At 44.3% G+C, this 26,690-nt stretch overlaps 1 protein-coding gene across 43 annotated transcripts in view; it reads right to left on the reverse strand.

Moving 5' to 3' along the window:
* Positions 1-26,690, reverse strand: part of TRDN (triadin) — a 1,868,677-nt gene that overhangs the window by 77,887 nt on the left and 1,764,100 nt on the right. The window contains exon 53 of one of the 43 annotated variants that reach the window (XM_069234785.1): positions 15,585-15,644. The exons of the other annotated variants lie outside the window; for them this stretch is intronic. Coding sequence (XP_069090886.1) covers positions 15,586-15,644 — 59 coding nt within the window. The 3' untranslated portion in view covers position 15,585. The remainder of the gene's footprint in view (positions 1-15,584; positions 15,645-26,690) is intronic. 43 annotated transcript variants of the gene reach the window in all.

A 26,690-nucleotide genomic window follows, 5' to 3' on the forward strand; every position in this document is an offset into this window, starting at 1 on the left:
TCGACTTTGCCCGGGCGCAAGCCCCATACGCGTCCCGTGCTTCGTGAGTGAAAAAGCACTTTTAAGCGCTGCTGGCAATGTCAGGAGTGACGCGGTGATGGTTGGCCTCACCTCCGCAGACGGAGGGAGTAGTGATCCGGTGGGACCCCCAGTAAGGAGTCAGTTTTAGGCCCCGCTGTTTTAATGTTATTCAATGCACAAACCTGACTTTTGTTAAAGGTTATGACATTACATGCTGTCAACAAACTTGGCATCTGTCTCTTGAACTTATAAATGGCTTCATATCTTGTTTTACATTTGCAATCTCTGTAAGTTCAGGTAGAGCAAAAGGAAGCTTGATCATTTTAGTATCTCTCTCCTTTCCAAGGCGGGTCGTTTGGTCTAATTTAACATATTCTTATTTCCAATCTGGCAGCTCAAGGAAATTTTTGTTAAATCATTTCTACAACAATAATTTTGATTAAAACAATACTGACATCATTAATCGCCTACATAGGGATATTGAGGCTTTTTTAAACAGCTATAGTGGCTCCATATATTCTGTATATCTATGGGATTTTAATATTCCTCATTGCTACTTATCAGTCCAGTGGCGGTTTCCCCACATGGGCGCTGGGGCTCTGCCCCCTTTATTCTGTTCTGCAAAACAGATTTTTCTTTACTGAAGAAAAAATGTTTAAATCTACTTTATCGGTTCTGAAACAAAAGGTGTGCTTTGGGGCAGTGCTTGAAATAACTCACTGTCAGTAGAACACTGGTCTAGCAGGCCTCTCCTGCACCTTTGCAGCTGTCTCAGTGAGGCTTGCATCGAATACTATTTGCCGGCTGATAAGTTCACAGCCCTGTAGGCTGTGAGGTCATCAGCTCGGCAAAATCATTGCCTCCTGCGCTAAGCTCCACCCCCTGATGACATGAGTGGAAAGTTTGTCCCTGGGCGTTTTTGACTGAAGCCCTGCAGCTCTAGGGGCATTGTGTCCATCAGGCACAGAAGCAAAGCCATCCTGCCCTTTTCCTGTTTGCCCCAGGGTGCCTGGATCATCAAGTCTTACTAAACCCTCCCTACCCTGTGACCAGTTGTGAGGGGGTGGGGTTAGAGGCCAAAGGCGGCAAGCCGAGCCCTGGAATCTGCGCAGTTTGCAAGTTTTGAAGACAAACTGTTGAGGTTCCTGTGTCACTGCACGTCGCTGAGAGGAGGTGCACTGAAAAAGTTCAGAGAGGTTTGTCTAATGATCCTTTTCATAGCCGAGCGAGCCCAGAGATGGGAAGATAAAAGGGCAATACAGATTTATTTTGCACATCAAGCGAGCCCCAAAGCAGGAGGACTTCATCTTTTTATTTATTCCCTGGCACTGGTTATTTTCACCAGAAAAGTGTGAATATGTGGCTAGTTATCCCCACGATCTCTCTGAATACAGTACAGAGCAGCTAGTCCAGCACGGCTCAGGATTCCCAGACAGGCTCATGCGACGCCTCGTCAGGGGTAGTAAGCGCTATACAAATACAATTTATTATCTTGCTATGTCAGTAGACAGGATGCTCTGGCACAATTATGTCAGCAGCGTCTGGCATGTACTTTCAGTTTGGAGCACCCATATATGCGCATTCCATTATGTGCTGAGTATTTTCTCCTCTCCCATGGTCGTGTATGCTGGCATTTATTTCCTGTTTCCACCATTTCGCCAGTGAAATAGATTTCAATAATTAGAAAAAAACACCATCCCACAAGAGAAGGGTTATAATTGTCTGAGTGCCTCCAGAATGACCTGAAACCTTTTGACTGCTGTATCTTTATGCTTGTCTCAAAGTCAATACAGGGAGTGCAGAATTATTAGGCAAATGAGTATTTTGACCACATCATCCTCTTTATGCATGTTGTCTGACTCCAAGCTGTATAGGCTCGAAAGCCTACTACCAATTAAGCATATTAGATGATGTGCATCTCTGTAATGAGAAGGGGTGTGGTCTAATGACATCAACACCCTATGTCAGGTGTGCATAATTATTAGGTAACTTCCTTTCCTTTGGCAAAATGGGTCAAAAGAAGGACTTGACAGGCTCCGAAAAGTCAAAAATAGTGAGATATCTTGCAGAGGGATGCAGCACTCTTAAAATTGCAAAGCTTCTGAAGCGTGATCATCGAACAATCAAGCGTTTCATTCAAAATAGTCAACAGGGTCGCAAGAAGCGTGTGGAAAAACCAAGGCGCAAAATAACTGCCCATGAACTGAGAAAAGTCAAGCGTGCAGCTGCCACGATGCCACTTGCCACCAGTTTGGCCATATTTCAGAGCTGCAACATCACTGGAGTGCCCAAAAGCACAAGGTGTGCAATACTCAGAGACATGGCCAAGGTAAGAAAGGCTGAAAGACGACCACCACTGAACAAGACACACAAGCTGAAACGTCAAGACTGGGCCAAGAAATATCTCAAGACTGATTTTTCTAAGGTTTTATGGACTGATGAAATGAGAGTGAGTCTTGATGGGCCAGATGGATGGGCCCGTGGCTGGATTGGTAAAGGGCAGAGAGCTCCAGTCCGACTCAGACGCCAGCAAGGTGGAGGTGGAGTACTGGTTTGGGCTGGTATCATCAAAGATGAGCTTGTGGGGCCTTTTCGGGTTGAGGATGGAGTCAAGCTCAACTCTCAGTCCTACTGCCAGTTCCTGGAAGACACCTTCTTCAAGCAGTGGTACAGGAAGAAGTCTGCATCCTTCAAGAAAAACATGATTTTCATGCAGGACAATGCTCCATCGCACGCGTCCAAGTACTCCACAGCGTGGCTGGCAAGAAAGGGTATAAAAGAAGGAAATCTAATGACATGGCCTCCTTGTTCACCTGATCTGAACCCCATTGAGAACCTGTAGTCCATCATCAAATGTGAGATTTACAAGGAGGGAAAACAGTACACCTCTCTGAACAGTGTCTGGGAGGCTGTGGTTGCTGCTGCACGCAATGTTGATGGTGAACAGATCAAAACACTGACAGAATCCATGGATGGCAGGCTTTTGAGTGTCCTTGCAAAGAAAGGTGGCTATATTGGTCACTGATTAGTTTTTGTTTTGTTTTTGAATGTCAGAAATGTATATTTGTGAATGTTGAGATGTTATATTGGTTTCACTGGTAATAATTAATAATTGAAATGGGTATATATTTTTTTTTGTTAAGTTGCCTAATAATTATGCACAGTAATAGTCACCTGCACACACAGATATCCCCCTAACATAGCTAAAACTAAAAACAAACTAAAAACTACTTCCAAAAATATTCAGCTTTGATATTAATGAGTTTTTTGGGTTCATTGAGAACATGGTTGTTGTTCAATAATAAAATTAATCCTCAAAAATACAACTTGCCTAATAATTCTGCACTCCCTGTATATGTGGGCCAGTCAAGCTTTTCTATTGCATTTTAAAAGATTAATGGCACTGCCCTGATGAAATGTTCAATGGCTGTGTGTGTGTTTTCGAATTACATGATTTGTAATTCTTTCACCACATCGCTTTAAAGAGCCAATTAGATGAACTGGGCTAAAAAAGTCACATATGCGTGCAAAATGTTTTTTCCTTTGGGAATAATTTTAAAAGGGCTAGCTGTATTACACTTCTTTGTCCTGTTGATCTGTCTGACCCATGGAAGATGTCATAAAAGTACCCAGCACCAAGCACGTGCAGGGAGGCCTGTACAGAACTATTCTGGTACCACTGGTGCTGATTAAAATCAACAATTTAAATAACAAAAAAAAATAGAAGAGGTCAAAGATGCTTGGTGCTGGGTACTTTTACGATTTGCGCAAACTTTACAGCCTGCATGCATCTTTACCCTATGCTTACTCATGCTTGATAACTAATGGAAAATGTATGGCTTCATTTTACGCCCCACCATTTTCAAATCTTAGCAGCCACCACTGCTTATCACCCACAAGGTCAGGTGGTATAATGGACCTTGTAGGTGAAGGTCGAACATATTTTTGTTACAGACCCTTCGAAGAAGGTCTTACATTGCTTCTCCTGAAGTAGCAATTTATTTTCTTTTGACTCTCTTTCTCATCCACTTGTTTAGAGTTTGACTTTTTATTGGCAGAGGCCATTCTAATTTTATTGACTTTATCCTCTTCTCATCTGATATCCAAGCTTGGGTTATAGACTGCAACGCTTTAGAAAATGTGTTTAGTTTTCACAATTGCCTACCAATTAATTTATGTTGCCCGATATTAATTTGAAGACACAAATCAACCAACTGCCACCAGTTTCCACTAAAATAATGGATGTGCTAACTAGATAGAACCACGTAGACAAGAACAGACTTCTTACGGGCTTTATTGTTGGTAATTGGGGCAGACTTCTTACGGGCTTTATTGTTGGTAATTGGGACAGAGCTCTTATTGGCTTTATTGTTGGCAATAAATATGAGGTGAAGCTTGGGTTTTGTAAACAACTGGAATGTAAGTGGAGCACTAGCAAAGGGAAAGTAGACAAAGACACTTTAAATGCTGCCTTAAGAAACTACCATCAGGTAATCTGAGAAACTAAGGAGAAGGCCCAAGTGGAATGAATGAATGAACACCATCTCCAACAGAAGCAAAGAAATCTTTACAATTGTCAAGGACTTCACCTCACCCACAGCTGCAACTGGCAACATCAGCCCATCACACGGTCTGTGTAACCAACTCTCAAACGTCTTTTGTAGTAAGATCATAACCATATATAGCAATGTTGCCCCACAACTGGACCCCTTGACCCTCTCCAGAAGCCTACAAATAATGAACAAAGACAACAGAATCACCATATAGGACACCATCAGAACAGCGGACACCACAACAATCATAAAGACCATAAACTCCGGGGCCCAGTGGGCCACAGCTCCTTCACACCTTTGGCAAAGGAGCCATCCCTAGCACAGAAGCTCTCATCTCCATTCCCAACACCTCCATTAGTACAGCCACTTTTCCAGAACCATGGAACCAACCAGGAGTCATCGCCCTCCTAAATAAAACCCTTGGCCAACCCAACCAAACTCTGCAACTACTGACCAATATTCCTCTTTCCCTCCCAAGCCAACGTCTTGGAAAAAGCCATCAACAAGTGCCTCTCTGACCACCTCATCAAACACCAGCTTCTCAAGCCCATACAATCAGGATTTAGTCCCAACTACAGGATGGAAATGGCCCTCAAAGCAGTAACGGATGACATCATATTGACCATGGAGGGGGGTAAAATGCAGCCCTCAGACTTATATGCGAATCAGCAGTCTTTAAAACTGCCTCCCATCCGGTTCTAATCTGACTGCTCTTTGAAGCAGGTATCCAGGGATAAGCCCTCTCCTGGGATCTGCTTCTTCCCTTACAGGGGGGAACCCAGAGAGTCAACTTTGTCCCCTACTCTGTTGAAGCATGAGAAATAATCCACCAGAGTATCACAGGGCTCCTCTCTCAGCCCAGTGCTCTTCAATATCTACATGTCTCCTCTGTGCAACATCATACCAGTACACAACATAAACATCCTTAAATAGCCTGACAACATGCAACTGATACTTTTCCTCTCAGACAAAACACCCAACACTGGGAACAAGTTCACCACATTCATGATTGAAGTGGCCACCTGTATGAGATACAATTGCCTTAAACTGAACTCGAACAAGACCAAAGTAGTGGTATTCATAAAAGGCGCCATGCCATGGGACTCTACCTGGGGGTGCACAGACATTGGAAGCACTCTCACTCCTTGGTCACAATCAAGAAACCGCAGAATCATCTTAGGCGACAAACTGGACATGACCACCCAGGTCAACGCAGTGGTCTCGTTCTGCTTCAACACCCTGAGGACGCTGAGGAAAATCTTCAAGTGGCTTCCAGAAAATACGGGGAAAATGATAACCCAAGCCCTCATCACCAGTAGACTAGACTATGGAAGCACCCTGTACACAGGGACAGCCAACCAGCTCACAACAAGAATGCAAACTATCCAAAACACAAAGGCCAAATTAGTTCTTAACCTTCCACACTGAGCCCACATCACAACACACCTTAGGATACTCCACTGGCCCACACCTACAAAGCAATGCACACCACAGGCCCTGCCTACCTGAATAGCCACAGTCATTTCAACCAACCTTCCAGATATCTCCTCTCTGCCACTCACATACACAAAAACAGAGCAGGGGGTGCATTTTCTCATACCTATGTCCTAAAGCCTGGCACAAGCTCCAATAACATATTACAGCCACCTCCTCTCTTCTTGACTTTCACAAGAAGCTGTAGACCTGGCTTTTCAAGTTAGCCCTCCAGGGATGGTCTCACACACAGACTACAGAGTGCCTGGATACCCTCACTGGTGATTAGTGTGCTATAAAAACACAGATAACATAAACAAGTTAACAAGCAGAAGACATTCATGATTGCTTTGGCACATTGCAAAATACTGTTAGGTGGCTTCGCACTATTCACTCAAAGTCCCACAAAACAAAACCTGTCAGATGGTTTGATTTGCACTGCTCAAAGGCAGCCACAAAACAATCTTTTGACTATCCTTAAAATTACATCAAGGGATTCTGATACTGTGTGCCATTGCAGTATGGTGCACAATAAGGCATTAGTTAGTGAAAGGAAAGCTGTAAGAGAGGATGCCTGTCAGTCCTTAATAGCAGCAGATACTCTTAAAGATAGTAGAGCTTTTGGCAAGTCATAAATCAACCTTACTTTCATGACTCTACTGAGTCTGGCTCAGATGTGGTGATCTCACCTGACATATGGATAATGCACTTTACTAAGGTTTATTCTGGCCCACCTCTGACTGATGACTCTCATGGTGCTTCATCGCCTCCATCTGGTGTTCCTTATGGAGGCTTTGATAAAGCACTTGAAGATGTAGTATGTGCAATAAATAGGTGTCCTGGTGGCAAAGCCCTGGGACCCGAAGGGAACCATGCAGACCTTTCTAAGAAGAGCATAACCCCAAGGGGTCCTCTTCTGACCAATGTGCTAAAGGTCATTGCAAGGTCTGGTCCACAGAAAACATAGTCCCACAGGACCATATTACCTAGTTTTATAAAGGGATGTAAATATGATCATCATTATTGCCACCCACTACCTCTGATTGATTCTACCGCTAAGATTACACTGAGGATCGTTTTGGATCAAATAAAATAATGGCCTCATGATAATTATATACTATTTGACATTCAGTTTGGCTTTCAAACTGGTCTTGGCATGGCTGAGCAGTGGCTTAATCTTTACTTTTAAATTAATAAATATTCTGTGGCCAAGGATGGGAGTGTCAAAGCTGCCGCATTTACAAGTAGTTGTGAGAACATATTTAACTTTGCCTCTAAACTCAGCATTAAACATCTTAATGAACTGGTTGTGGTGCACAGTGCTACATGCCACCCAATAGCTACTTGTGGTTTAGGTCTCTGTGGTGTGAAGGATTACCCAACCATACCAAGGATAGACAATGAGTTCATTAGATTACTGGCTGTGCCTCTGAGTATTTCTACTTATCTGTGTCATTTAGAGCTGGCGCTCACTTGTATCAATGACTGAATCAAGATACAGCCCCGTCTATTAAGAGTGAATGTCTGGACCAAGAAGAAAACTACTCTTAATCATTTGGTTCTAACAGACTATTAAATTAGATAAAGTATAAACTATTCTGTGGCTGTCATATAAAAGCAGTTGTGAGAAAGCCATCCTTTTTTCCCTAATCACCCACATTGTGTGATGATGCTGGTGGTTACAGACTCTGAAAGTGTCCTGGACCCTGCTAACCAGGCCCACGGCCAGTCTGTCTTTAAAAGGAATATGGCAATTGGTGTTGTTACAGTTGGTTCAGACAGCTTACCTGTAGGTCCCTAGTATATGGTAGAGCATGTAGGTTTAGGTACCCCGGTGGATTTAATGCACTTAAACGTGCACTGCTGAGGTGTCTGCTATCATTTTAAAACCCAGCCCTACCTTGCGGGCTGGTTTTAAATTAAAACTATGTCCTAATCCGACTTTGGAATGAAAAAGTATTTCCAAAGTCTAAAACTACCTTTTTATTACATATAAGTCATCCATAAGGCCTGCCGGAGGGGCTCCAAGGGTAGGGTACCTTGTAATTAAAAGCATGGGTAATATAAAGGATGTCTTATATGCCCTGGTGAGGGAAAAATTGCCAATGTAATTTTCCACCATTGCAGTTTGCTGCTAGCTCCACAGGCTAACATGGGAATGCTTTATTAAACCTTACTAAGGTCGAACATTTCACAGGAATGAGCTAGAACAGCAATTCAAAGTATCAAAATAATAGTTACAATACATACAACACCTTGCCAAGGTCACATTTATTATAACTACTGCAAGAAAGTAGTGTTTGAACTTACTTTCCTGAAGTTACCTAAAACAGCCCTGTAGCAGTCTCTTCTGATTGGCTGGCCTTTGACAGCCTGAGCCAAGCTGCTCCCTGATGAGGTGTGAAAAGGCATGGAGCTGAGACATCTGGTGGGTGTAAATCTGCTGCCAGCTTATGCCAAGACAGAAAGCAAGCTGGGGATCCAAACTGGTCTTCAAAGCGATAAGCACAGATAGTGCAGGAACCAGACCCACTCCCACTTCCTGCACCCAGAGCCAGATGGGAGCCTCTCTAATTAGTTTAGGAGAGGGTGTGGAAGGGGAGTGTAGAGAAAACCTGGTTAGGCAGACCTGAACTCCCAGGACAGAATTTCTCCATTTTTATTTTGCTGAGATTTGCATTCTGGGACAAAAATATGCCACACTTCACAGGAAGTGGTTGTCACAGATGGTGACAACTTGAACCCATAGTTTGGGGGAGCACCCATCCTTGCCAGCGCAGGATATAGAATAAATGTGGGAGAGCTGCAGAGCACCTCAGGTCTTGGCCTGGAAACATCAGGAAAAGAATGACTGCCCTGCTGGACCCTTGGACTCCACAAAAAAAGACTGCACTCATAAGGACTGCCTCTGCTGCACTCACAAGGCTTCACATCAAAAGTACTTTGTTTGGCTTAGAGGATAAATAAGCAATCTCCCTAATCAGCAATGTGTAGAAAAGTGCTGGAAAAGCTACCTGGAACATCAACAACAAGGACATCTCCAGCTGAAGAGGTTCACTTGGATTTTACATGGATTGACCATGTGCATTGTGGGAGCTGTAGTCCCAGAGCCCAAGAGGCAGCCCAGAGCTTCTGAACCCCTTGGCTGGTGCTGTGGACCAATTTCTTGCATCAGGGAACCTTCAGAGAAGAACTTCTCGAAGTTTGGAAGCTTTCGGTGAAGTTTTGTGAGAAAACTCCACAAACAGAATGCCATCGATAAAGAGAGTCAAGCTATCGAAGTCGAACCACGACTATGGAGGTTTGCCCCTCTGAAAGCTCTGGAGATCTTCAACGTTGAGGATGAAGACAAAGACCTCCAGGAATTACACAGGCATCATGCTGCAGCAGGCTTGCGTTGGCAAACCAAAGTCCGGATCCGAGAACCCGCTCACTCTACGTCCAGAGAAAAAGATCCTTAAACGTGACCAAGTCAGAAGGTAAAAACTTGACAGGGCCTTACCGCTCATCGTAGCTGACCAGTACTCCATCGTGGTCAGCCTGAAACTTTGACTTTGTCAATGTCTAGCGCGACCAGATAGCCCTGGTTGACTCTTTTCACTTATAGGCACTAGAATGCACATTTTTTTAATTTAATCTTTACAAAATCATATCTCTGGTTCCCTATGTTGGATTTGTGTTCTTTTGATGTCATTTTAAAGATGAAATTATTTTAAATTTTTATGAAATGATGTTGGATTTTTATTGTGTGCTGTGTCTTACTTATTTACCATTTTGGTGACATTAAATGGCTTACACACCTGTTCTGAAGTGAAGCCTGACTGCTCCTTATCCACGCTACCAAGGGTTGAGCAAGGATTAATTTATTGAGACTTGACTGGATTTTAATTGTGATTGTGGTTCTATTACTACAGACTTGACTGAATTTTATTTGTGATTGTGGTTCTATTACTACCAGTAGGTAAGTACCTACCTGCCTCTACTAATAAACCACTTTCCAACAGTCACATTTTGCAATTACCAGAGCTGTTTTACAAATCGGAGATCTTTTCTGCAAGTGGCACAAAATCGTTGTAGGAAGTTGGCTCTGTATGCACTATTTCAAAGTAAAGAATAGCATGCACAGAGTCCAAGGGTTCCCCTTAGAGGTAAGATAGTGGCAAAAAGAGATAATACTAATACACTATTTTGTGGTAGTGTGGTCGAGCGATAGGCTTATCAAAGGAGTAGTATTAAGCATTTGTTGTACACACACAGGCAATAAATAAGGAACACACACTCAGAGACAATTCCAGGCCAATAGGTTTTTGTATAGAAAAATATATTTTCTTAGTTTATTTTAAGAACCACAGGTTCAAATTTCACATGTAATACTTCAAATGAAAGGTATTGCAGGTAGGTACTTTAGGAACTTTGAATAATCAAAATAACATATACAGTCTTCACATAAATCACAGATAGCTATTTTAAAACAAGACACCTAGTGCAATTTTCACAGTTCCTAGGGGGAGTAAGAGTTAGTTAGTTTTTGCAGGTAAGTAAACCACCTACGGGGTTCAAGTTTGGGTCCAGCAACTAGGTTGCAGGAATCTGAGTTCCTGATGCACTGGAGTTCCGATCTTTCAGGTCCTGGGGGCTGCGGGTGCAGAGTCTTTACCAGGCGTCGGGATCTGGGAAGCAGACAGTCGCGGTCAGGGGGAGCCTCGGGATTCCCTCTGCAGGCGTCGCTGTGGGGCTCAGGGGGGGCAACTCTGGCTACTGACAGTCTCGTAGTCGCCGGGGAGTCCTCCATAAAGTGATTGTTCTCCACAAGCCGAGCCGGGGGCGTCGGGTTCAGAGTAGCAAGTCTCACGCTTCCGGCGGGAAACGCAAGTTGTTTTAAAGTTGCTCCTTTGTAATAAAGTTGCAGTCTTTAGTGAACAGAGCCGCTGTCCTCGGGAGTTCTTGGTCCTTCTAGAGCAGGGCAGTCCTCTGAGGATTCAGAGGTCGCTGGTCCCTGGGGAAAGCGTCGCTGGAGCAGTGTCTTCAGAAGGGGGGGAGACAGGCCGGTAGAGCTGGGGCCAAAGCAGTTGGTGTCTCTGTCTTCTCTGCAGGGTTTTTCAGCTCAGCAGTCCTCTTCTTCTTAGGTTGCAGGAATCTGAGTTCCTAGGTTCTGGGGAGCCCCTAAATACTGAATTTAGGGGTGTGTTTAGGTCTGGGAGGGCAGTAGCCAATGGCTACTGTCCCTGAGAGTGGCTACACCCTCTTTGTGCCTCCTCCCTGAGGGGAGGGGGGCACATCCCTATTCCTATTGGGGGAATCCTCCAAAATCAAGATGGAGGATTTCTAAAAGTCAGAGTCACTTCAGCTCAGGACACCTTAGGGGCTGTCCTGACTGGCCAGTGACTCCTCCTTGTTTTTCTCATTATCTCTCCTGGACTTGCTGCCAAAAGTGGGGGCTGTGTCCAGGGGGCGGGCATCTCCACTCACTGGAGTGCCCTGGGGCATTGTAACATGAAGCCTGAGCCTTTGAGGCTCACTGCTAGGTGTTACAGTTCCTGCAGGGGGGAGGTGTGAAGCACCTCTACCCAGAGCAGGCTTTTGTTTCTGTCCTCAGAGAGCACAAAGGCCCTCACCACATGGGGTCAGAAACTCATCTCTCAGCAGCAGGCTGGCACAGACCAGTCAGTCCTACACTGAACAACTGGGTAAAATACAGGGGGTATCTCTAAGATGCCCTTTGTGTGCATTTTGTAATAAATCCAACACTGCCATCAGTGTGGGTTTATTATTCTGAGAAGTTTGATACTAAACTTCCCAGTATTCAGTGTAGCCATTATGGAGCTGTGGAGTTCGTTTTTGACAGACTCTTAGACCATATACTCTTATGGCTACCCTGCACTTACAATGTCTAAGGTTTTGCTTAGACACTGTAGGGGCATAGTGCTCATGCACCTATGCCCTCACCTGTGGTATAGTGCACCCTGCCTTAGGGCTGTAAGGCCTGCTAGAGGGGTGACTTACCTATGCGATAGGCAGTGTGAGGTTGGCATGGCACCCTGAGGGGAGTGCCATGTCGACTTAGTCATTTTCTCCCCACCAGCACACACAAGCTGGCAAGCAGTGTGTCTGTGCTGAGTGAGGGGTCCCTAGGGTGGCATAAGACATGCTGCAGCCCTTAGAGACCTTCCCTGGCATCAGGGCCCTTGGTACCAGGGGTAATAGTTACAAGGGACTTACCTGGGTGCCAGGATTGTGCCAATTGTGGAGACAATGGTACATTTTAGGTGAAAGAACACTGGTGCTGGGGCCTGGTTAGCAGGGTCCCAGCACACTTCTCAGTCAAGTCAGCATCAGTATCAGGCAAAAAGTGGGGGGTAACTGCAACAGGGAGCCATTTCTTTACAATCGTCAAAGACTTTCTTTTTTGCTTACTGTAATGCTGACAGAGTGCGTAATGAATCTGGGAAGCATTTAGTTCTAAACCATAGGCTGATAGGACCCTCAGCCAGCATGGATCCTTACCATACTGGGTCTCAAACATTCAACACAGATTTTTTTGACGAGACAGAAACTGAATACTGTACACTTTCTGGTTGCCTTGCTAGAACCTGGTTCTTTTTCTAACAATTTGCCTATGTGCACCAGTGACTCTTTTTCCTCTCAGTGCACTATGCACTTTTTTTGTTTGCAAACCTTATGCAGAATTAAGGAAACACTATGTACTCCATATTTTAAGACAAGCTGACCATAGGCAGTGCGGACAGGCAATGGTTTATATATAATCACTATCTTCGTTCCATAGTTATATGGTAGCAATCTACATACAAAGTGCCATACGTTGAAGGGCACTTTTACAATAAGGTGGGTAGCAGTTTTTGCTTTTAACATTTTTTGCCTAATAATATCTGTGTGAGGTATCACTTTGTATAACTGGGTGAACTGAGTATTGTTTGGATTGCCCCCTGCACTTTTCATATGAATATCGATGTTGTTCGACTTCCCTTTTTTTATTTTTAATACTGTTCAGCTCTCCTTTGGTGAGTGTGTATATTTTTGTAGCCTGTGCATTTGAATTTCATTGGGTATGTTGAATTAATTTTATGACTTTTAATTCATATTGTTCATTTTAATTGCAATTTCATTGAATGTATGTGTTGTGTCGTTTATGGTCACTTTGATTTACTGAATAAAGATTAGCAGACCGACTGCCTCTTGTACTAACTCTACTACTACTACTTTTAAAACTATGTCCACTCTTTCTACCACTGCCTCTACTATTTCTAATGCTATTATGTCCAATCAAATAATAAGCAAAAATAATTAATGCTGTGGATCACCAACTAACATACAGTAGATAAAACATATAAATAGAGAACAGGAATTCCTTAAACATATACTGAAATTGAATAGCACCTTTTCTTTCAGTTTGTTTTAGTTTTTTGTGAACACGTTCATCAGCTGAAGGAGTGATCGTCATTGCTTCCTGTCATATGACTTCGGTTACTACTGCCTCAACAGAATCGGCCACGGTAATGGAATTAAGGTTTAAGCATAAAATATTTGATACAGATATTATGATATGGTGCTTTATGCATTGCACATTTCAGATCTAACACAAAGGTTATGCTGAAACATGGCTGCCGCATTATACTTAGACATGCCACTGGTAGGCTAATGCATTACATGTGCACTTCCCAGAAGCAACCCCGGGGGACTGGGGTTCACGTAATGCAGTAGTTGTGGCAAACGTAGATGTAATGAAATAGCCATTTCTTAGCATAACCTGCAGGAGCGTAGCTTCAGTGGGTTGTTTTGGGTGTTAGATCTGCCTTATAAATTCACTGTATGATAAATAGTTGGGTGAGGTATCTGTTGGATTTCACCAGGAATTTTTACATGCACACAAATGAAAAAGCACACACACTGTTTTGAAAGTCCTTGAAAAAGTTGGTAATTGAATACCAAATATTGGGGCATATTTACAAGAAACTGGCGCACCAGTGCTACTGCAACATTTTTCTTGCTTTGACCCTGCCCCACCTAACAACACAATGGCTGCCACTGTATTTACAGTACGTCGCACCATGGCACATGTAAGCCCAATAGCATCAACATTTTTGACACTATTCTGGTGCTTTGCTGCACCAGTGTCAACATTTTTTGCGGTAGTGTAGCAAAGTGCAAGGAGGCACATTGATTAAAATGGGTGCGTCACTTTAATGTCTGTTTTGAGCAGTCATTAAAAATGACAACAAAAATGGTGTGCCAAATTTGCGGGCCTTCTGATGCCGGAAAGCCCCCCTTACATACATTATGCCTGACGCAGGCATAATGTGGCGCAAGGGGTCACAAAGTGGTGCAATGCATACATTGCGCCACTTTGTGAATATGGCGAGGTGAAAATTGCCTCCTTGAGCCACATTAGCATACCAAAAATAATTCTAGTGTGGAGCAAGGAGGCGCTAGGGCCTTGTAAATTTGACCCATTGTGTTTTCTTTCTTAGTACTCCTACCAATCAGCATTGCTCTCCACTTCCACTGCCTCTTACGCCCCTCTCATGCAGCCCGCTTGTCCTATTATGTATTTTAACATTAGATGCCAGCGTGACTGTAGGAAAATCTGAAGCTCACCCTCACCCTCAATCTTACTTACCAAGCCATGTCCCTGAGAACCTGTGCCTCAGATTTAAAACGGGTTTCAAAGCTACCACATTTCTTTATACACAAAAGGCTCCAAGCATTGTTTCCCTTTTGTCTTGCTCAATAGCCGCCCTTTCATGATGTCAAATATCATATTAAAGAGACTCAGAATCTCTTTCAGAATAATAGTATGTTGATATTCCAAGCACTCGCTGCGCAAAATGCGCATCTAACACACACCTGCCCTTTGCAAAAAAAAAAAATACCACTGTTTGTACTTAGCAATCGGAACTTATTGGAAGATGGCAGCCGAAATAAATACATTTTACATACAAGAATAAGGACACCATTTAACAGTCAAGCTTTACAACAGCTTGCCATAATTTGGGTAATCGTAGGGATATCATCTTATTATACTTCATAACGCATGTAATAAGTGTTCATCGCATAACAACAGGAAGAACATGCAAAAGAAAACGAATGAAAAGCATTAAACGTGCTCAGTGTCGATCCAAAACGTGCAGGAAGAGATAGAAGCAAGCAATATCCCTTCACTCATAAAAAAAGAGAAAAATGCATCACTTCCAATTTTTAACGTTTCACTCACATTGAGGCCTGTTGACGCCAATAGGATACGTGTTAAAGAGACGTTACATTACGATACTGATGTTAATAACATCGAACTAGCTTTCGCAGCCTCGGGAGCCAGGCGTGCAGAATGCCAGAATGTGAAGCCAGTGATGAAAAACAGGGAAACGCATTAGCTGTGATGGCCACGTGTTTTATTCTGTATGATGGGCCAGATTGAGGTGTCACCGATACCCTGTGCAGTGTAGGACGCATTCCAGCTCTTTTCCCTTCCTGAGGACACATACAGCCTAGTGAATTGACGGAACAGTGCACTTGTCCAACTACCTTAAGCGTGATGATCAGATAAGGTCTCTGCAGGCTGAATCTGAAGTCCACCACGATCAGCTAGAACAATGTTAACACGGCGGGAATTCAATAAAAACACAAGTGAACAGCATAGTTAGCTAATCAGAAATATATATATATTTAAAAAAACGTTTAGTTTCTGTTTGAATAGTAGTACGCTTTCGAGGTCAAGCAAAATGTGTTCCTTTTTATTTGTGGAAATACATGGTCGTTGCCTTTTTAATAAATCAGGGGATTTTTTGCAGCGGTTAATTTGTGTGAGTGTTGTGTGGTGGACAAGGGCGAATGAGGGGAGAAGGAAAAGATAGTAAACCTGTAGTAATAAAGCTGGAAAAGTGTGATAAAAAGAACCTGCAGAATTGTGATAAAGCGACAGTAAGTCTAGGGTGGGGGATGAAAGAAGCGTGAAGTTGAATTAAGGGTATTCAGACACCCATGGCATTTGGCAGTGCCAGAAGCAGGCTCCAAAGAAAACGGTTGGGCCCCTACGCTTGTGTTTCCTTACAAATTAGCACTGCACATTTCCTAAACAACATTGTGCAGTGCCAGCGGGTTTTGCTTCTACTGAAACAACTCATCCCCGGGTGCCAAATTTCCTTAGAAAATGCCCTCAGGCATCTACGCAAGGGTACACTGAGTTAGTGGGTCTCTGCTTAACCTGGCGTATCTGTGTCCTCAGGAATAGCCAGTTCAACCTGACACTCTGTGTGAGCGATCAAACAGGACCCCTAGTGGTTATGGAGGATGCTAAGGGCCTTGTACATAATATACATGTATCTCTTCCTTCACGAGCTGCACCTACTGGCCAAATGTAACACTGGGAACAATTGTCAGGGCTGATTGTGAAAATCTGATTTGGTTGGCACAATCCCCTATAAATGAAGGACCAACCCCATTTGACTACAAGAGAGCTTCAATGGCAAAAGCATATTTGTGATTTCGAAAGGAGTTTTGGAGCAACTGTAAAGTGTTAACATTGTGTTAAACCACCAAATCCAAACATATAACTGGCTTATTTTGGCCACAGATTTTCCATCTCCCTATGTGGCATATGAACATCCCCTGCCAAACTGGTGGTAGATTCCTTTCTGCTGGATAGGGTGCAGGCTGTCCATTTCACCCTTTACCTTAAAAGCATAAGGAGCTAAAACATTGGGTTCCTCAAGGCGCCACACTAAGCCCTTCTCTTCTTTAATATTTACGTGGTACTTTTGTCCTATGCAGATGACACTCAAAGTTTTCCTTTGAGCAGAGGGACGATTCCTTGGTTGATAGGTTCCAGGGCTCACTCTCTGATTTGGGAAATTAGATGAAGTTGAGTTGCCTAAAATTGAACTGCTGAAAATATAAGCACGTTTTTTGGTAACTATTTTCCATTGGCCCTCTTGCAATAGTGGCTACCTGATCTCAAGGCCCTGTGACCCCATCCACAGTGAAAAGAAAACTGTTAGCGCGTCTGACCTTATTTTGTTTCATTTCTTTAATTTATAAGGGGACGCGTTAGAAGTTCAATGGACCTTTTGACTGCGCTTAGAGTAATTCCCAACATAAATCCCAATTCAACACAAATCATCAATGATATTAATAACCTTTGGAGTCAATAATCTTCATGCACCATGACCCATTTGGCCATGAATGACCACACCTTTTAGTACAAGTTAGAAAGTTTATTTCCCTATATTAACAATGCTAATATCACATAAATTAATCTCAACACCATCTGAAACACATATAAGAAAAACACTGGTTGACCAAACCGTCTAAAGAATCTCAATTTAATGAATGCATTGATCACTAGACACTCTAGAGTCACAGTACAAACCAATAGCAAGAACAACTGCACAATAGAAATAGCATACATCTAGGTTCAGCAACTGAGCAACATCAAGCATTTGTTAATAGCATTTGTTAACTTGTCAAAACTTGGTATCAGTTCCCTCAGCAGTAACTTTGCTACTGTGAGGTTGTCATTCCTTCATGTGGGGTAAGTATCAATCCAGTGACTAAAGATGCAAATAATCACTAACACATATCTCAAACCTCCACATACAGGAGGATGAAATCCATCAGCATTCTGCTAAATGGACCTCCCGCTCTTCCAATGTGGCTCGTGTTGACCACTGTCCCTTTACCCATATTCATCTGTTGGCAGCTGACTCAATGATGGCTAACTACTTCAGCAACCTGTCTAAATTTCGGATTGAACCAAGCTTGTTTGAAGGTACAGACCATGGCATCCCTCCCAACATGTGGTTGACCATGATATTATCTAGCCATTTGAGTCAACAGGCTATTAGGCAGAGCTCCTTGTCCCTCCCCAGACACTCAGACGTCATCTTCACGTTGAACACATTTTAATTTTACCCAATAACTATTCTCATCTTTATCAACATTATCCTGAAATGCTTTAAATTCTTCCAAAGTATATATAACATTCAATGCATAATTTGGATACATTTCACCTTCGGGTCCCAGTGAAACAAAATCTTGTGATTTCAGGTGTGCACTGCATTTCACCATGGCAATTGTTTGAGGCATTTAAACGGCTTGTAATAATTCATGTATTTGTTCATTGTTTCTCACTGGTGAACCAAAAGAGGTTAGGAAGCCTCTCTGTGACCACAGCTGACGAAAGTCGTAGACTATTCCAAATCCATAATGGCTGCCCGTATAAATAGTATCTTTAAGCTGTGCAGAAACATGGCATGCTCTAGTAAGGGATATCAGTTCTACCACTTGCGCAAATACAGTCCTCGAAGCCAAGACACTTCGAGTATACCTGAAATTGTGCACACAGCGTAGCCTGCTCTCAATGTTCCCATGTTGTCTATTAAACAGGAACCATCAACAAAAATAATTTGGTAATTTTTTTCCAATAGGGTATCTCTAATATCAAGTCTTGTTTTTGTGCACAGTTCAGTTACTTCCAGACAGTCATGTTCAACTGCATTCAATTGTCAATTTCCACATTCTCCTTTGGAAGCAAAGTTGCCGGGTTAAGCACTCTACACCTTTTGATGGATACATTAGGGGACGCCAGGATGACGGTTTCATAACGCGTCAGCCTGGCACTTGTGAGATGCTGAGTCATGGTTCTGGTGAGTAAAATTTCAATGGAGTGAAGGACCATAACAGTTAAAGGATGTCCCATCACAATGCTCTCACTCTGAGTGAGGCTCAGTCCAACCGCTGCAACGGACCTCAGACAGCCTGGTAAAGCTGCTGCAACTGGGTCCAAAGTAGCTGAAAAATGTGCTACTGGGTGGTTTAGACCACCATGGACTTGAGTCAAGACATACAAAGAACATACATCACAAAGGGTTTTGTGTAATCAGGCATTCCCAAAGCCGGGGCTTTGCACAGACTTTCAGCTCAGTAAAGGATTTCATACAGGCTTGGTCTAACACTAGGGGATCAGTATATTCTTTGTGAGTCAGCTTCTGCAGGGGCTTTGAAATGAGTGAAAAATTGGGAAGCCACTGGCGACAATACAACACCATTCCTAAAACATCCTGACATCTCTCTGTGTTGCTGGTAGATTCATCTGCAATATGGTTGTTACCCTTCTCTGGATATTTTCCTAATTCCCTTCTCAATTAGGTGACCCAAATATTTCACTTCTTTCTGACAGTACTGCAGTTTAGCTGGGGACACTTTATGTCCGTTCTTCCATAAATGGTTCAGTAAGGCAATGGTATCATACTTGCATGTCTCTTTTGTCCTTGATGCGACTAACAGATCATCAAGGTACTGTTCCAATTTCGATTAGAATGGCATTTCCAACAACTCCAGTTTCTTTTTCAAGATCTGGTTGAAAATAGATGATGACTCTGAAAACCCTTTAGGAATTCTACACCCACAGTAAACTTGATCCAAAAATTTAAAATAGAAGAGAAATTGACTATCCTCATGAAGAGGTACAGAAAAGAATGCTTGTGAAAGGTCTACTACGTGAACCATTCAGCATCACATGGGATCTGAAACCAAATCACTGCTGGATTTTGCACCACAGGACAACATTTAATCACAATGTAATTTACCTTCCTCAATTCCTGAACAATTCAGAATTTCCTGCATGAATTTCACAATCTCATCATTGGTGAGTTACACGGGCTGCTCGACATCTCTTTCAAAACACCTTGGTTTACAAATTCTGCAATTATGGGTGCACTCCCTTCAGTCATCTCTTGGGTCATGTGATATTGTGGAATCTGGGAAAAATCACATTTGGCTCGACTGGGACCTTAGCTGGTTCAACTCCTTTTATTAGACCAATGTCTTTTCTGGTAAAAACCCACACTTACATCTTGACTGTTCCCTGTAAGTCAGAAAGAAGAGCTCTAACTTTGAAAACTGGAAAGAAACCGATCAACGGGTACTCCTCATTCACTGTGTCACAATTGGTGTCTGTGGGCCAGTCATCTTCATCATCACTATTTGTCTGAACGACAAGTTCATAATTTGAGCAAATAATTGAACATCTTGTTTTGCACAACAAGTCCCTTCCCAGTAAGGATGCTGGACTCAAGTCACAAACCACAAATTTGTGTTATCCTTTAAAGTTGCCAATTTGAACCTGAACTGGTTCTGTAATTGGGTTTGTCAAATACTGATTTGCAACTCCTACATTCCGAACTGTTTTCCCTGAAAGGGGCACGTTTCCATCTTCCGCAGTGCTCACTGCAGCGCGTGTAGCTGTTGTGTCAACTACAAATTAGACTTTGTTACCCATTACTTTTCCCTTCACATATGGACCTTTCTGATCTACTTCTAGTGAAGCTGCCAAGAAGCATTCTTCCTCATCCGAATTGTCACTCACCCAATCATAATTTATTCCATCCTCACTGTGTAATGGGAATTGGTGCACTGTGTTATTACTCTGATTAAATCTTTGACCTGTGACCTGCTGAGGAAGCGTCACCTTCTGCTGCTCCATTGGTGCTTGAGGTATTTGAATTTGCTGTCTTGGTACCATTTGAACTTGCAATTGCATTTGCTGCAAAAGGGGCAGCTGCAAATGTGGCAATTGCATCTGTTGCATGGGTTGAAAACCTTGCATCTGATTCTCATTGCTTTGAAATTTGGATTGTGTCCTCTCATTCTCGGTCTTCTCATATTGGGGAAAGAACTGATTTCGCTCATTTGCTGAACAACACCTTCCTGACTTACCATCAGACACTACCATTTCCAATGTCCGAGGTCTCCGCAAGCATGACATGGCAACAATCACTCTATTCCTTGCACATCACCCTGAACAACCACAGTACTCAAATCAGGACCACGGGTCACATTTCCCATTCCTCCACAACCTCTACCTCTTGCTTGTCTAATGCTCCCCATATTTGAATGCTCTGAATCAATTCCCTAAAGTGAATTTTCCTTCCTGGAACTCTCATGTTTTCAAAATCTTTTGTGTCAAAATCTAACTTGTAACTCCTTCTCAAGTGCTTTGTTTTCTCAAGGTCTATATCATATTTCTCTGCTAGGTCAGCCAATTTCTTATGTAGTATTCCTGCTTTGTTAGTAATCAGCTTGTACAAGTAACGCAACTCATCTTCTCTGAATGTGTCAATTCTGTCCTACCCCATCGTTCCCTCATTTAGGTCTTCTGCCTCTAGTCTGAGCCTGGTCAAATTCAGGGCACTTCCTCCCCAGGAATCTCCTTGATTGCTACTCAATTTTTCTGACCATTCACTTAACTGCTGTGCTGTCAAACTCTGTAATGAAACGTTGTTATTTCTTACACCTGGCACTTGCTGTAGTGTTAGGTTTGGGGTCTCTGGTGTCACCATGCTTGGATTAGGACCTATGTATGATCTCACCTCATTATTCGGAGGAGTCCTGATAGGACTTAAATTAATTAACGGACCTGTTCCATTGGAAGTTGGTCTCATGGGGGTTGTCATTCATGCATCTTCAAGTCTTTCCCTCGCTCTGCTTGGGTTCAGGATTTTCTGCTCACGGTTTCCGTTAGTTCCCTGGGCGAACAATGGTATGACTGGACCTATGGTGACTGGTACTGACATTGCATCTGGACTTGATACGACATTTGGGCCTCTCGGGTACATTATTCCTGTATTCTGACTTGCCAACGCATGCATTTCTGTCTATGATCCTGCTATGTGAGTGTATCTCGGGATCATCTGTGTCTGCATCGGGGACATCAAATTTGGAGTAGACTCTATCTGGACCAATGTCGGCTTTTGGTAAGCTTGTCCTGTCGGCACTACCAGGTTTGTTGCGGTATCTACAATAGGTACATCTGAGTAAATTCTGGGAATATCCATCTAAGGCATAGGCCTTTGAATTGCTGAAGTAGTGGGTCCACTTTGGCTAACCTGTATCTGGCTCTGGGGCAATTCGACTGGTATCGGGGCTGTAGGGTCTACACTGGTGCTTTAGCTTCTCTCATGTGCTGCATGTGGTGGGGGACGATTACTCAGTAACTGTAAAATTAACTCATCATCATCTGACTCTTCATAATGTGTCAAAGACTTTCTAGACTCTGTCGATCTCTGCTCTTTGTCATCAGAAGGACAGGAATCCCTCCTTTCAGTGCTCTTTCCGGCCTCATTCCTGTTCTCCTGTGTTATTGCAGGAAACAATTTAATTCCCTGTAAAGTCTCCGTTCTCCAAAAGTTCTGATCACTCTCCCATCTAGCCTCCGCTAGTGTCTTCTCAGCTTTTCTCATTCTTCTCTCAAATGTCAGCTGCTGTTGCTGCCTAGCTACTAGTTCCCAAATTGCTAAAGCTTCGAACTGTGCTGGTCTCGGAGGAGGTTTCAGATCATATAGCACCATCCTCAAATTCTCTAAAATCCTCAAATTAAATGTTGCATGGGCAGAAAAAGCTAAGCTCCCATCTTTCTCTGTCTCTTTTCACCACTGTTTCAGCCAAAGACATGATGCAGCACCCAGCTCTTCATATACGATATAGGCAGGTGTACCTTCTGGCAGTGTACCTTCTCCTATTCTAGCTGGTATGAACGTATCTCCCCTTAGGGCAATCTTTAAATCTTTGAAAAATGTCATCTTCGGTATTTTACACTACTTTCGATCAAATCAGGCAGTGACTTTTAATCCCAAAATTCTTTTTGCCAACCTTCTCAACCAATTACGCTTCACGGTTCTCTACCAATCAGCTCACGACCTTTCTCACTAACCGACCTATCCCAGCGCTGCTCTAATGAAGTCACACTCGCACATACAGCGGCTGACAAAGTCTTTTGGCTTGCCCTTCTCAACTCAATTTCACACAAAACTAATGCAAAATATTGGGAGCACTAAGTAAAATCAAAACCCAATGTGTCTGTTTTACTACAGGTAGGTAACACAATAGCTTCAGAAACCTTACTGATTTTTCACTGATGGCCTTTTTCGCTCTAAATGCTACACTTTCTTTCTCAGTTTCCCTGATTCACAAGCAAAATTTGACCTGCAAATTTCACTCTCAACTGGTCATTGGGTCTGTCCTGGTGCACATAGGACTCGCCAAACCTCAGTCAAAAAACCTTTCACCTCCCTTAACACGCACTCTCGAGGTTGTCAACCACGCCCGATTGACCTATTAAACCAGACAAATTACAACAAAAAACTAGTGTCTCATACACTTTTCAATACTCCGGAGTCCTAGACCATGCAGGGTCCATATACCAACAACCACATGGGTAATTTTTTAGCACAAAGCGCCACACACATGTGAAGGTTGACGACTTCCCTACTTTTACACTTTGGAGTATGCAAACTCCTTCAACAACTTCATTTGGAGTATGCAAACTTCATAAACCCTCACAAACATTACAGTTCACCTGCGATTTGCTCAAGCTGTTGAAGCATAAAAACCTAATCTATTCACACTATCACTAGAACATCGAAAACATCCTCGAACAAGCATTGGAAAGCTCCAAGGTTCTGGGAAAGTCACAGTAGGTTCTATGGGCGACATTTTCTCTCCACTTTGTATCATCGAATCTGAAAACCTTAACCTTTACCAATTTCCTTACTGTTGGAAAATGGGTTATTGGTAAGGGCAGGTAGGTACCTACACCTAGCAACAAGCCACTAACCTCCACCTAGGTCCAGTTAGGTCTCAGTAAATTAACCCCAGCTCAACCCTTGGTAGCTTGGCAACGAGCGTCAAGGCTTAACTTAGGAGACAGAGTGTAAAGCATTCAAATATCACAAAACAATAATTAAATAAAACACAGGAAACAGTTTAAAAATCCAAAACCAATTTATGAAAAATGGTTTATATTTTTATCTTTAAAATGACACCAAAACAAATAAAATCGGATAAGGGGAACCGGAGATATGAATTTTTAAAGAATTATTATTTTTCTAGCACTTAGAAACAAAAAGTGCCAATCGGGTCATCTGGTTGCACCTCGACCGGGGCAAAGTCAAAGTTTCGGGCCGACCGCGATGGAGCCCTGCTCGGCTACAGGTCGCGGGAGGCCTCGGTTAAAAAGTTACCTTCTGACTTAGGTGGTCATTCTGACCCCGGCGGTAAAATGCACTTACCGCCGGTCAGAAGACCGCCATAACACCGCCGCGGCCGCGGAAACCCGCCACGGTCATTCTGACCCGCAGAAGGCAAACCTCCGAAAATCCGACAGCCACAACCGACCGCCAGACCAGCGGTCGGCGGAAAGGTGGAGGTGACCAAACCTCCACCGCCACGCCAACAGAAATACGCCCATGCCATTACGACCCACGAATCCACCCGGCGGTCATTCAAACGCGGTATTCCATTGGCGGGACACACCACCGCGGTCAGAATACACACAAACGAACAAAACTCAGCCACATTGGACGATTTGAATCCCACACACCTGATACACATACACACACCACTCCCACACACACAATACAATATAAAACACCCACCCACATCACCCACAAACCCCTACGCAAAAAAATTCTGAAAGAAGGCCAGAGCGAGACACCAGCATCCACAAACTAACAGCCACAGCCACTCAACACCATCACCCACACACTATCCACACACAAAACAACACACACCACCACACTCAACTCACTTAAATACACATACTCCACCCCACACATCATACACACCACCCCATGGCACCCCAAAGACAACCCCGCTTCACAGACGAAGAACTCAGGGTCATGGTGGAGGAAATCGTTCGGGTAGAGCCCCAGCTGTTCGGCACACAGATACAATACACCAGCATTGCCCGGAGGACGGAGCTATGGCAGAGGATTGTCGACAGGGTCAACGCAGTGGGACAGCACCCCAGAAATCGGGAAGACATCAGGAAGCGATGGAACGACCTACGGGGGAAGGTGCGTTCCATGGTATCCAGGCACAACATCGCCGTGCAGAAGACTGGCGGAGGACCCCCACCTCAACCCCCACAATTCACATCATGGGAGGAGGAAGTCTTGAACATCCTGCATCCTGACGGCCTCGCAGGAGTCGGCGGAGGAATGGATACTGGTAAGTTGAAGCTTCAATACTGCTTCCCCCCCACCTGCATGCCAAATCATACCCCAACCCTCACCCCCATCCTCGAACCCCACCCTCACCCCCACCCCCATCCTCACCCCCACCCTCACCCCACCACCATCCTCACCCCCACCCCCAGCACACCTATTCCCCGCCAATGTCTCACCATCACAACCCACACATCCCAAAACCTAGGCCTGCATGCGTCCACTAAGCATGGACACCCATCACCAAAGCATGCCCAATGCATATACACATCCCCCCCACAAGCCACCCTCACCAAAGCCCCCACACACGAATGCCAGCACTTGGGGACACGAGAACCCATAGATACACCCATATGCCACACATTGAAACTATAACCATACCTCTATACCCCTGCAGGACCCGACCGTCAACACACCGCGGCGGAGGGGCCAGAATTCTCCACACCCCCCACCCAAGAGGCCGTCAGCGATGACAGCAGCTCTGTCGACCTGGACACCGATGACCAGCCCGGACCATCGGGGACCTCTGGACAGTCGGTTCCCCTCACACAGGCCCAGGCCACTACAGACCCAAACCCCTCTGGGAACACCAGCACAGCTCCCACCCAGCGGGCCCATGCCTCTGTCTCCAGGGCGCGTCAATCTGCGGTGTGTCTACCACTACAGGGCACCCAGGATAACCCACCACCCCAACAACAACAGGGACCTGGGGGCAGTGGTAGTGGGCACACCGGCCAGGGGGCAGAGGCCCAGGGAAACAGGGCAACTCGGAGGGCAGCTGTGCGACAGGGGGGGGAGGAGAGGCCCAGGGAACCCACTCTCCACGAGGTCCTCACCACCATCATGGGAGCATACAACCGCTCCCAGGAGACGATGGCGACGGTACTGGCCCGGTTCCAGGAGATCCAGGTACTGCAGGAGGAACACTATCGGGGGTACAGGGAGGACATCAGAGCCATCAACACCACCCTGGTTACCATGGTAGGGCTGCTGCAGGACCTCGTCAACACCAGGGCGGACACTCAACAACAACAAAGGGCCCCTGCCACTAGCCTGGACCAAGAACAGCCAACCACCTCCGCCGGCGCTAGTGGACAGGAGGCCCCCGCACAGCAGCAGCCCACCAGACCCCCACCTCCTGCAGGAGAAGAACCACCCTGCAAGAGGGCCCTGAGATCTCACAAGATATCAGAGTAGGATGTCAAGACCCCCGCCAGCAATGGATACCACCTGATGTCATCCCACTGTCCCACATTGTCACCCTGTCCATCCTTGAACTGCCCATGCTCCATCTCTCCACAGGCCTCTGGACAATGCACCTGTGTGACTGTTACTCTGGACTCTGCCATGGACATTCCTTCACCATAGCCCCCACCCACTTGAAACCACCCATCCCATTTTGAGCACTTAAATAAACACCTATTTTGCACCAAAATATCTGGAGTCTGGCTGTGATTTCAATATATTGTAATTGACATGACAGTGCAAATATGTCCTTGTACATGGTGAAGTCAACAAACAGCTGCCACAAAGCTGTAGTCCATGGGGAAACGAAGCACAGGACTCGTAGTGGGGACCCCAGATCTGAAATAGGGAGGGAAAAGCCAAAACTCAGTCATCATACACTGGG

Source organism: Pleurodeles waltl, chromosome 5, assembly GCF_031143425.1.
Source record: "Pleurodeles waltl isolate 20211129_DDA chromosome 5, aPleWal1.hap1.20221129, whole genome shotgun sequence".
Lineage (NCBI taxonomy): Eukaryota > Metazoa > Chordata > Amphibia > Caudata > Salamandridae > Pleurodeles > Pleurodeles waltl.